Source organism: Hypanus sabinus, chromosome 4, assembly GCF_030144855.1.
Source record: "Hypanus sabinus isolate sHypSab1 chromosome 4, sHypSab1.hap1, whole genome shotgun sequence".
In the NCBI taxonomy this organism is placed as follows: Eukaryota; Metazoa; Chordata; class Chondrichthyes; order Myliobatiformes; family Dasyatidae; genus Hypanus; species Hypanus sabinus.
In genome coordinates, this window is record NC_082709.1 from 57,715,132 (window position 1) to 57,728,540 (window position 13,409).

General features: G+C 44.3%; 1 protein-coding gene across 4 annotated transcripts in view; it reads right to left on the reverse strand.

Annotated features, from left to right (window-relative positions):
- Positions 1 to 13,409, reverse strand: part of ube2f (ubiquitin-conjugating enzyme E2F (putative)) — a 180,663-nt gene that overhangs the window by 59,512 nt on the left and 107,742 nt on the right. For all 4 annotated transcript variants that reach the window (XM_059967148.1, XM_059967147.1, XM_059967146.1 and 1 more), the window contains one exon: positions 2,091 to 2,158. In XM_059967148.1, the coding sequence (XP_059823131.1) occupies positions 2,091 to 2,158 (68 nt within the window). The remainder of the gene's footprint in view (positions 1 to 2,090; positions 2,159 to 13,409) is intronic.

Sequence of the window (13,409 nt, forward strand, 5' to 3'; positions counted from 1 at the left end):
CATAAACAGTCGACGTTTCAGCCAAGACCCATCTCTAGGACTGGGAAGGAAGGGGGTAGATGCTAGAATAAAAAGGTGGGAAGAGGGGAAGGAGGATAGCTAAAAAGTGTTAGATGAAGTTAGGTGGGTAGGAAAGGTAAAGGGCTGGAGAGGAAGGAATCTGATAGGAGAGGAAATAGGAGAAAGGGAAGAAGGATGGGACTCATGGAAAGGTGATAGGCAGGTGAGAAGATTTATGAGGCCAGAGTTGGGAATAGAAAAAGAGGGGAGGGGGAGGGATTTTTTTTTAACTGGAAGGAGAAATCAATATTGGAGGCTGCCCAGATGGTATAAGGCCTTTAGCCACTTGCAGGGATAAGTGCTGGGCGTTAGATCAATGGGGAAGGAGCGAATGGACAAGGAACTCATGGAGGGAGCAATCCTTGTAGAAAACGGGGGGGGGGGGGGGCGGTGGTAGATGGGGTGAGCTCAGATGTCCAGGAAATGGAGGAGATGCAGGTGAGGACAGCATCAACAGTGGAGGAAGGGAACCCCCATTCTTTGGAGGACATTTGTGATGTGTCTTGGAAAGAAAGGCACGTCTTGGGAAGAATTGTGGCAGAGACGAAGAAACTAAGAAAAATGAATAACATTTTTACAGGAGACATGATGGAAAGTGGTATACTAAAGATAGCCATGGTAATTGGTAGACTTATAAAGAAGGCCAGTCAACTGTCTCCAGAGATGGAAACAGGGAAATCAAGAAAGGGGAGGGAGACGTCAAAAATAGACAAAGTGAATTTAAGAACAGGGTGAAAGCTGCAGGCACAGTTGATAAAATTGACAAACTCAGCATCAATATAGCAGAGGAAGAGTTGGGATGCGTTACCAGGTCTTGCTTGCAACATGGACTGTTCTGCAGAACCAACAAAAAGGCAGGCATAGCTGAGACTCTTGTGGGTGACCATGGCTAGAGTCTGGAGAAAGTGGGAGAAGCCAAAGGAAAAGTTGTTGAGAGCAAAGACCAGTTCAGTCAGGCTGAGGCTAGTGGTGCAGGGGAACTTTCCTTTATTGAGAAAGAAGCTGAGAGCTTTAAGGCTTTCTTGTTGAGGAATAGAAGGGAAATAGAAATGAGGTGATCAGGGTCAGGGAATTGAAAGTTGTTGAGGAGATGAAGAGCATGAGTAGTGCTGCGGACGTTGGTGGGAAGGGACAGAACCAAGGTGAATAGAGTGGAGTCGAGACACAAGGACACAAGTTCATTGAGACAGGAGCAGGCAGAGACAATGGGCCTACCCAAACAGTCAGGTTTGTGGATCTTGGGTAGGAAGTTGAAGCAAGCAGCATGGGATAAGGGTGGCAGTGGATGGGAGTTCTCCAGAATTGATGAAGTCGTTGATAGTTTGGAGGCGTAACTGAGTGACAATGGTGCTAAATGGCAATTCCTTTGCTTACATCTTTGGAAACAGCTTTATTTCTATCTTTGATCTCTCTTTTTTCCCCTTTCAAGGTCCTTTTGAAGACCCTGACCTGGGGTTACACCCTGACTTCGGTTCTTTGCAGGACTGGGACACACTTTAGGGCCTCATGGCTGCTTTTCGATATGCCAAGGATGTGACCTGGAAGACTAGCACGCCTTCAGGGTGCTGGATTTTCATGGCTCTGGATGCAGGCGGACTCAAGGCTGTTGCTGCCGCTGCCGACAGATACATTGCAGGAGAACAAAAAAGATTGGAAGCAGCGGGCTTGCTGCTGGATGTGTGCCCAGAGGCACAGCACTCAGAAAAAGCTTCTGTACTCTCCTTATTCTTTTGCTAAACATGTTGCTTTTAGCTTAGAGGACAAGTGCAGATCAAAATGCTAACCATTATCTTTATTCTGTTCCATCAAACACAGGGTAGAGAGACTGTGGGAGCCTTATTACTTAATTAACCATTAATTTCACCTGTCCTAAGATGATATTGAAATCATTGCTTATTCTATCTGCCAGCACATGAATTACACAAAAAGATGGAAATGGAAATAATTTCCCTGATTAATTGCCTCGTGTTTTCTCCCTCTAGGCACTGCAATCATTGCATATTAAAAGTCTGCAAAACTCCTCTACTCACCACCATATTGTAGGCTTCTGGAACATCTGTTTCAAACTGGAACTTGCCACCCTGGTAATACCCTTCATCTGTGAATAGAAAAAGAAATAAATTCAGGTCAGACACGATAGCAAAGTTTTACTCCAAAAACTGCACTATTTACCACAAATGCACACTTGGAAGCAATGCTTCCATGGGTCATTTCTTCAGCAGTTTGAACAGGGCACGACTGTGCAAGTGCATGAAAGTCGGCCCGTGAGGCAGAGGGAGAGTTTAAAAAGCGAGCAGATTAACGGAACGGGCGATGGAGTAGTGGGAGACAGAGTAGGAAGGCTTTAGCTCGAGAGGCTTCGGTGAGCAGAGGCTGAGGACAAGCTTGCTCCCAGTGAGGTAAGGCCAAGTAAGCTCCTTTAATAACTTGAATTAAATTAGGAGTAGGTAATGGAGGCAGCAGTTAGGGCAGTCGAGTGCTCCATTTGCAGTACGTGGGAAGTCAGGGCAAGCACAATTGTCCCTGATGACTACACCTGTAAAAGGTGCACCCAGCTGCAGCTCCTGACAAACCAAGTTAGGGACAGGAGCTGGAGCTGGATGAACTTCAGATCATTCGTGAGGCAGAGGCAGATGTAAATAGGAGTTACAGGGAGACAGTCACCCCTAAAAGTCAGGAGGCAGGTAGCTGGGTGACTGTCAGGAGAGGGAAGGGGAATAGACAGAATTAGCAGAGCACCCCTGCAGCTGTTCCCATCAATAATAAGTATACCATTTTGGATACTGTTGGTGGGGACGACCTACCAGGGACAAGCTGCAGTAGTTGAGTCTCTGGCACCAAGACTGGACCCTCAGCTCAGAAGCAAAGGAGGGAAAAGACAGCAGGAGTGATTGGGGTTCGATAGTTACAGGGACAGATAAGAGGTTCTGTGGAAGAGATCGAGAATCCCGGATGGCCTGTTGCCTTCCTGGTGCCAGGGTCCGCAATATCTTGGATCAAGTTCTCAGTATTCTCAAGAGGGAGGGTGAGCAGCCAAATGTCGTGGTCCATGTAGGGACCAATGATGTGGATAGGAAGAAGGAGGAGGTCCTGCAAAGAGAATTTGGGGAGTTAGGTGCAAAGTTGAAGGACAGGACCTCCAGGGTTGCAATCTCAGGATTGCTACCCATGCCAAGTGCTAGTGAGGCTAGAAGTAGGAAGATAATGCAGCTAAATACGTGGCTAAGGAGTTGGTGCAGGAGGGAGGGCTTCATGTTTCTGGACAATTAGGCCTTGTTCCAGGGAAGGTGGGACCTGTTCTGACAGGACGGGTTGTACCTGAACTGGAGGGGGACTGGCGGGAAGGTTTGCTAGTGCTGCTCCGGGGGTTTAAACTAGATTTGTAGGGGGAGGGGAATCAGAGTGTTAAGAGCAGTTAGTGAGGTGGAGGAGGATAAAGATCATGCGAGAGCTGCAAGTATAGAGCATGGAGTAAAGCCAGATCTAGCATATAAAAAGGTTTTGAGGAAAGAGAAACAGACTAAAGGGTGTAAAGGTAGTAAGGTAGTAGGGCTAAAGTGTATGTACAAACATTTGTAATTCAATGCAAGAAGCATCAGGAACAAAGGTGATGAACTGAGAGCTTGCATACATACTTGGAATTATGATGTAGTGGCCATTACAGAGACTTGGCTGGGACCAAGTCAGGACTGGATTCTCAATATTCCTGGATTTCAGTGTTTTAAAAGGGATAGAGAGGGGGGAAAAAGAGGAGAAGGGGTGGCATTACTGGTCAGGGATACTATTACAGCTACAGAAAGGGTGGGTAATGTAGCAGGATCTTCTTTTGAGAATGTATGGGTAGAAGTCAGGAACAGGAAGGGAGCAGTTGCTCTTTTGGGTGTATTCTATAGGCCTCCCGGCAGTAGCAGAGATACCGAGGAGCAGACTGGGAGGCAGATTTTGGAAAGGTGCAAAAATAACAGGGTTGTTAGCATGGGTGACTTTAACTTCCCTAATATTGACTGGCACCTGATTAGTTCCAATGGTTTAGACGGGGCAGAGTTTAAGTGCATCCAGGATGGATACCTGTCACAGTATGTTGACAGGCCGACTAAGGGGAATGCCATACTAGATCTAGTATTAGGTAACAAACTGGGTCAGGTCACAGATCTCTCAGTGGGTGAACACCTGGGGGGACAGTAACCACCGGTCCCCGGCCTTTAACATTATCATGGAAAAGGATAGAATCAGAGAGGACAGGTAAATTTTTAATTGGGGAAGGGCAAATTATAAGGATATGAGGCTAGAACTTGCGGGTGTGAATTGGGATGATGCTTTTGCAGAGAAATGTACTATGGACATGTGGTCAATGTTTAGGGATCTCTTGCAGGATGTTAGGGATAAATTTGTCCCGGTGAGGAAGATAAAGAATGGTATGGTGAAGGAACCATGGGTGACAAGTGAGGTGGAGAATCTGGTCAGATGGAAGAAGGAAGCATACGTGAGGTTTAGGAAGCAAGGATCAGATGAGTCTATTGAGGAATATAGGGTAGCAAGAAAAGAGCTTAAGAAGGGGCTGAGGAGAGCAAGAAGGAGGCATGAGAATGCCTTGGCAAGTAGGGTAAAGGAAAACCCCAAGGCATTTTTCAATTATGTGAAGAACAAAAGGTTGCCAGGAGTGAAGATAGGATCGATTAGAGATAAAGGTGGGAAGATGTGCCTGGAGGCTGTGGATGTGAGCAAGGTCCTCAATGATTACTTCTCTTCGGTATTCACCAATGAGAGGGATCTTGATGACGGTGAGGACAATATGAGTGAGTTTGATGTTTTGAAGCATGTTGATATTAAGGGAGAAGAGGTGTTGGAGTTGTTAAAATACATTAGGACAGATAAGTCCCGGGGCCTGATGAAATATTCCCCAGGCTACTCCATGAGGCGAGGGAAGAGATTGCTGAGCCTCTGGCTAGGATCTTTATGTCCTCATTGTCCACGGGAATAGTACCAGAAGATTGGAGGGAGGCTAATGTTATCCCCTTGTTCAAAAAAGGTAGTAGGGGTAGTTCAGGTATACCTCTGCGGTGGGAAAGCTGTTGGAAAAGAATCTTAGAGACAGAATCTATGGGCATTTAGAGAATTAAGATCTTATCAGGGACAGTCAGCATGGATTTGTGAAGAACAGATCATGTCTAACAAGCCTGACAGAGTTCTTTGAGCAGATGACCAGGCATTTAGGTAAGGATAGTGCAGTGGATGTGATCTACATGGATTTTAGTAAGGCATTTGACAAAGTACCACACATTAGGCTTATTTAGAAAGTCAGAAGGCATGGGATCCAGGGAAGTTTGGCCAGGTGGATTCAGAATTGGCTTGCCTGCAGAAAGCAGAGGGTCATGGTGGGGGGAGTACATTCAGATTGGAGGGTTGTGACTAGTGGTGTCCCACCAGGATCGGTTCTGGGACCTCTACTTTTCATCATTTTTATTAACGACCTGGATGTGGAGGTAGAAGGGTGGGTTGGCAACTTTGCAGATGATACAAAGGTTGGTGGTGTTGTGGATAGTGTTGAGGATTGTCGAAGATTGCAGAGAGACATTGATAGGATGCAGAAGTGGGCTGAGAAGTGGCAGATAGAGTTCAACCTGGAGAAGTGTGAGGTGGTACACTTTTTAAGGACAAACTCCAAGGCAAAGTACAAAGTAAATGGCAGGATACTTGGGAGTGTGAAGGAGCAGAGGGATCTGGGGGTACATGTCCACAGATCCCTGAAAGTTGCCTCACTGGTAGGTAGGGTAGTTAAGAATGCTTATGGAGTGTTAGCTTTCATAAGTCAAGGGATAGAGCTTAAGAATTGCAGGGTATTGATGAAACTCTATAAAACTCTGGTTAGGCCACACTTAGAGTACTGTGTCCAGTTCTAGTTGCCTCACTATAGGAAGGATGTGGAAGCATTGGAAAGGGTACAGAGGAGATTTACCAGGATGCTGCCTGGTTTAGACAGTATGCATTATGATCAGAGATTAAGGGTGTTAGGGCTTTACTCTCTGGAGAGGAGGAGGATGAGAGGAGACATGATAGAGGTATACAAGATATTAAGAGGAATAGATAGAGTGGACAGACAGTGCCTCTTCCCTAGGGCACCACTGCTCAATACAAGAGGACATGGCTTTAAGGTAAGGGGAGGGAAGTTCAAGGGGGATATTACAGGAAGGTTTTTTACTCAGAGAGTGGTTGGTGCGTGGAATGCACTGCCTGAGTCAGTGGTGGAGGCAGATACACTAGTGAAATTTAAGAGACTACTAGACAGGTATATGCAGGAATTTAAGGTGGAGGGTTATATGGGAGGCAGGATTTAAGGGTCAGCACAACATTGTGGGCTGAAGGGCCTGTACTGTGCCGTATTGTTCTAAAAGAAAGTTCCTCGTGTAGTTTTAACCTTGCCATGAGAAGATTCAAGATAAACATCTTGAATCCATTCTTAACACAAGAAGTTCTGCAGATGCTGGCAAATCTGACTAATTCACACAAAATGCTGGAGGAATTCAGCAGGTCAACAGCAGCAGCATCAATGGAGAGGAATAAAGAATCAACACTTCTGGCTGAGATCTTTCAGCAGGACTGCTGAATCCTTTCTACAGCAATGTGTGGGAGAGAAACAGCTTGATATATTATTGAATGAGATAGAGTGATGATTTCATAGAAAAATTACATATGGTGCAATATATTTGTCAGTGTAATATTAACTCTGAAATATACATTTGATAAGGTACCCCATGCAAGGCTTATTGAGGAAGTAAGGAGGCATAGGATCTAAGGGGATGTTGCTTTGTGGATCCAGAACTGGCTTGCCCACAGAAGGCAAAGAATGGTTGTAGACAGGTCATATTCTGCATGGAGATCAGTCACCAGTGGAGTGCCTCAGGGATCTGTTCTGGGACCCTTACTCTTCGTGATTTTTATGCTGTGATCATGTGGAGGGCTGTCAGGGGTTACAGCGGGACATTGATAGAATGCAAAACTGGGCTGAGAAGTGGCAGATAGAGTTCAACCCAGATAAGTGTGATGTGGTTCATTTTGGTAGGTCAAATATGATGGCAGAATATAGTACTAATGGTAAGACTCTTAGCAGTGTGGAGGATCAGAGGGATCTTGGGGACCAAGTCCATAAATCGCTCAAAGCAGCTGCGCAGGTTGACTCTGTAGTTAAGAAGGCGTATGGTATATTGGCCTTCATCAATCATGGAATTGAATTTAGGAGCCAAGAGGTAATGTTGCAGCTATATAGGACCCTGGTCAGACCCCACTTGGAGTACTGTGCTCAGTTCTGGTCACCTCACTACAGAAAGGATGGAGAAGCCATAGAAAGGGTGCAGAGGAGATTTACAAGGATGTTGCTTGGATTGGGGAGCATGCCTTATGAGAATAGGTTGAGTGAACTCGGCCTTTTCTCCTTGGAGCAAAGGAGGATAAGAGGTGACTTGATAGAGGTGTACAAGATGATGAGAGGCACTGATTGTGTGGATAGTCAGAGTCTTTTTCCCAGGGCTGAAATGGGTGTCACAAGAGGACACAGGTTTAAGGTGCTGGGGAGTAGGTACAGAGGAAACGTCAGGGATAAGTTTTTTACTCAGAGAGTGGTAGGTGCATGGAATGGGCTGCCAGCAACGGTGATAGAGGCGGATTCAATAGGGTCTTTTAAGAGGCTTTTAGGTAGGTACATGGAGCTTAATAAAATAGAGGGCTATAGGTAAGCCGAGTAATTTCTGAGGTAGGGACAAGTTCAGCACAACTTTGTGGGCTGAAGGGCCTGTATTGTGTTGTAGGTTTTCTACGTTTCTGTTTCTATACAGTGCTGCAGATAAATCAGGTACATGTTAGACAGATCCCGTAAGCAGCATAGTTAATGTGAGTAGACTGTATGTTCCACATTATTCACATGTCCAACAACAATGCACCAAAATCAGATACTCTCTTCAGAGCTGACACAGAAAGGAAATGATACAAGAGTTCTGGAAGAAATGTAACATTACACATTGATTGCTGGAAAGTTGAGTATATTGAGGGAGAATTTGGGGTATTACTGAGACTCTCATTTAGGCAACAGATGCAAACCATCTCTCTCAAACTTTACATACTCTCAGTAGTATATTGCACCACCTCACACCTGTATAGAATACAATATCGCACTTTCTGTGTTTCAAACATACTCCTTTGTTCTCATACACTCAAATATATCTGATATAGATTAGGGGAATGCTTTGTCAAGCACCTTCGCTCTCTTTGCTTCAGCAGTCAGGATCTCCCAGTGACCACCCATTTCATTCCACTTCCCATTCCTGCACTGACACGTCTGCCTATGGTCTCAACTGTCACAATGAAGACAGACATAAGCTGGAGAGGCAATACCTCATATTCCATCCTGGTTATCTTGAACCTAACAGCTTTCAACATCAATTTCTCTAACTTACGGTAACAATTCCCTTCTGTTTTCCCTTCCCCTTGCCTGCATGACCCCCTCACTCCTTTCCTTCCCATCCCCCACACTCACAACCTGCTTCTGGTTCCTCACCTCCTTCCCTTTATCCCATGGTCTAATGTCATCATCTCTCAGATTCTTCTTACATAGGTTCTTTACCTCTTCCACTTACCACCTCAGAGCTTCTCATATCATCCCTCTTCGCCCACCTCCACCCACCTAACTTCCTCCTCTCACCTGGACTCACTAGTACCTGCCTGCTTGTACTCTTTCCCCTCTCCCTAGTTTATTCTGGCTTCTGTCCTCTTCCTTTTCAGTCCTGGTGAAGGTTGTGGCCTGAAATGTCAACAGTTCATTTCCCTCCATTGATGCTGCCTGACCTGAGTTCCTCCAGCATTTTGTGTGTGTTGCTCAAATATATCCCCATTTTCTTTAAATATGTAAGCACAAAGTATGCAAGAAAATCTGGCCAGTTACTTAGTTCACAACACATCTGAGCCTGGTGAAACTGGTGTTCTTTGTTAATTGTAATCGTCCTGTAAAATTGATAATGAACCTCTGGATTGCTACCTTGGCCACGCACCAGTAAGGGTAAGAACAGGATGATTTGGCAGATGAATGCTTGGTTGAGGAACTGTTTCAGGGACATGGTTTCAGATTTCTAGGTCTAGGTCTTCTGGGGGAGGGCATGAACTGAATAAAAAGGTACACCTGAATCCAGGTTGGACGGATACTCTTGTGGGCAGGTTTGCTAGAAATGTTGGGGAGAGTTTAAACTAATTTGGCAGGGGGATGGGAACTGGAGTGATAAGGCTGAGGAAGAAGCAGTTGGTACACAAGCAGAGGCACTGTGCATGGTCAGGAAGGTCAGCAAATGATAGGACAGTGTAGTAGAAGTAGGCCTCTATTAGTCTCGATAGACCATGGATTTGCGCCTTGGAAAGTTTCCAGGGTGCAAGTCTGGGCAAGGTTTTTTTTAATGGAAGACCGGCAGTTGCCCAAGCTGCAAGTCTCCCCTCTCCACGCCACCAATGTTGTCCAAGGGAAGGGCAATAGAATAGGACAGTGTAATGGGGACAAAAGTGAAAAAATTTCTTTGATGAATACAGAACTGAAACTGCAGTATTTGAATGCAAACAGAATAAGGTAGATGATCTTGCAGCACAGTTAGATATTGGCAGGTATGACGTTATGGGCATCACTGAGTCGAGGCTGAAAGAAGATTTACACTTCACACATATGTCTGTGCGGCTAAGTATAACTCCAATGCAATAATCAAGCTTTCTAATGACACCAGTGACATAGACTGAATTAGAGGTGGTGATGAATCAACAGACAGGAGGGAGATTGAAAATTTTGGCTGAGTGGTGTCATGACAACAATCTCTCACTCAATGTCAGCAAGACCAAGGAACTGATTATATCAGGAGAAGAAAACCAGAGGTGTGTAAGCCCTTCCTAATTGGAGGATCAGAGGTCAAGAGGGTCAGCAACTTTAAATTTGTAGGTGATATTATTTCAGAGGACCTGCCCTGGACCCAATACGCAAGTGGAATTACGAAGAAAGAACAGCAACACATTTACTTCCTTAGGAGTTTGCAGAAATTTGGCATGACATCAAAAATGTTGCCAAACACTAATTATATATTGACTGGCTGCATCACAGCCTGGTATGGAAACAGCAATACTCTTGAATGGAAAGTTCTACAAAAAAAAAGTGGATGCAGCCCAGTCCATCACAAGTAAAGTCCTCCAACCACTGAGCACATCTACATGAAACACTATCACAGAAAAGCATTATCCATTATCAGACTCCCACCACCCAGGACATGCTCTCTTCTTGATGCTGCCACCAGGAATTGAATTGACTGTATTTCTTACATCCTTCATATACGTGAAGAGTAAAAATCTTTACGTTATGTCTCTGTCTAAATGTGCAATGTATAGTAATTTATAATAAATATTATGTACAACAGGATAGTCAATATAACATAGAAATACTGTTGTGTCAGCGTGAGTTAAGCAGTCAGATAGCCTGGTGGAAGAAGCTGTCCCAGAGCTTGTTGGTCCTAGCTTTTCTTGGATGGTAGCAGCTGGAACAGTTTGTGGTTAGGGTATCTTGGTCCCCAATGATCCTTCTGGCCCTTCTTACACATCTGTCTTTGTAAATGTCCTGAATAGTGGGAAGTTTACATCTACAGATGTGCTGGGCTGATCTGCAGAGTTCTCTGATTGAGGGGAGTACTGTTCCCATATCAGGCAGTGACACAGCCAGTCAGGATACTCTCAGTTGTGCCCCTATAGAAAATTCTTAGGATTTGGGGGCCCAGACCAAATTTCTTCAACCGTCTGAGGTGAAAGAGGCACTGTTGTGCCTTTTTCACCACACAGCTGGTATACACCAGATGTGTAGGTACAGTACGTAGAGCTGTGGCTATTGCATCATCTGGCGATTAGCTGTGTTGGTAGGCAAATTGAAGAGGGTTTAGTGTGGGGCAGTAGCATGCTGCAGATATAGTCCTTGACCAGTCTCTCAAAGCATTTGCTTATCATTGAGGTAAGTGCCACAGGATGCCAGTCGTTCAGACAAGTTATCTTGTAAGAAGATACAAGAGTCTTAGGACTTGCACCACCAGATTTAGGAACAGTTACTACCCCTCAACCATCAGGCTCTTGAACAAAGGGGATAACTTCACTCATCCCATCACTGAAATGTTCCCACAACCAACGGACTCACATTCAATGACTCATCATCTCAGGTCCTCGATATTTATTGCTTACTTATTTACAGTATTGTTTCTTTTTTTGGCATTTACACATTTTGCTGACTTCTGCACTCTGGCTGAAAACAGTAGTTCGGCGATTGTTCAATAGTTTTGTTAGTTACTATTCTATAAATTTGTTGAGTATGCCCACAAGAAAATGAACCTCAGAGTTGTTATATGGAGACATATATGTACTTTGATAATAAAATTGACTTTGAACTTTGAAGACTATAGTTGGGAGCTTAACATCCAAGGATACAGGTTTTATTGAAAAGACAGGTGCAGGTAGGCAGAGGGGTGGGTTGGCTCTGTTGGTAAATGAAACAACGAAAAAAATGAAAACAATGAAAAAAAAAATGAAATCAAATCCTAACCCCCTCCTTTACTCTATGACACCCATAACTGTGTTGCCACCCACAGCTCCAATCTGCTACTTAAATTTGCTGATGATACTACATTGATTGGCCTAATCTCAAGTAATAATGAGGCAGCCTACAGAAATGTCATCACCTTCCTGACACAATGGTGTCAAGGAAACAACCTCTCCCTCAATGTCGCAAAAAACAAAGGAGCTGGTTGTGGACTACAGGAGGAATGGAGACAGCCCAGAGCCTCTGTGTATCTGAACTTAGCACTTTTCGGAACATTTACAAAGACAGGTGTGTAAAAAAAGGGCCTTAAGGATCATCAGGGACCCAAGTCACCCCAACCACAAAATGTTCTAGAGCTACCATCCGGGAAACAGTACCACAGCATAAAAACCAGGACCAACAGGCTCCGGGACAGCTTCTTCCACCAAGCCATCAGACTGGTTAATTCATGCTGATACAATTGTATTTCTATGCTATACTGACTGTCCTGTTGTACATACTATTTATTACAAATTACTATAAATTGCACATTACACATTTAGACAGAGACATAAAAAAGATCTCTACTCCTCATGTATGTGAAGAATGTTACGTAATAAAGTCAATTCAATTCAGAAAGAGGTGACATAAGGTCGAAGGATGTAGAATCGTTGTGGGCATAGTTAAGAAACTGCAAGGGTAAAAGGATCCTGATGGGAGTTATATACAGGTCTCCAAACTGTAGCCAGGATATGGGCTGCATATTTCAATGGGAGACAGAAAAAGCATGTCAAAAGGGCAATGTTATGATAGTCACAAGGGACTTCAATATGCAGGTACATTGGGAAAATCAGGTTGGTGTTTGATCCCAAGAGAGAGCATTTGTAGAATACCTACAAGATGACTTTTTAGAGCAGCTTGTGATTGAGCCCATTACAGGATCAGCTATTCTGGACTGGGTGTTGTGAAATGAACCTGATTTGACTACAGAGCTTAAGGTAAAGGAACCCTTAGAAGATTGTAATCATAATATGATAGAATTCACCCTGCAATTTGAGAGGGAGAAGCTAACGTCAAATATATCAGTATTACCGTGGAGTAAAGGGAATTAACAGAGGCATACGAGAGATGCTAGCCATATTGAAATCCCCATGACTATCATAACATTGCCCTCTTGACATGCATTTTCTATCCTCAGTCTCCTGTACCTTCTCTATTGTGTAGGTAATGAGAAGAGGGCTTGTCTTGGATGGTGAGGATATCCAATGAAGGATTCGGCCTTCTCAAGGCACCAACTTTTGAAGATGTCCTTGTGGGGTGGCAGGTGCCCATGACGGAGCTGGCTGAGCCTACAATCCTCTGTGGCTTATTTTGATCCTATGCATTGGAATCTTTTTACCATGCAGTGATGCAACAAGTCAGAATGCTCTCCATGTTACATCTGTAGAAACTGGCTAGTCTTTGGTGACATACAAAATCTCCTCAAACTAATGAAAGCTGATGTGCCTTTTTAGTGACTACATCAAAATGTTGGACCAACAATAAAATGTTGACACCCAGGAACTTGAATCTGTTCACCCTTTCCACTGTTGACTACTTGATGTGGATTCATGCATTCTCCCGCCTTCCTCCTCCTTAAGTCCACAATCAATTCCTTGGACTTAGTGACGTAGAGTGCAAGACTGTTGTTGCAACAGCACTCACTCAGCCAATCTATCTCATTTCTGAACACCTCCAAGTCATCATCTGATATTCTGCTGAAAACAGTTGAGTCATCAGT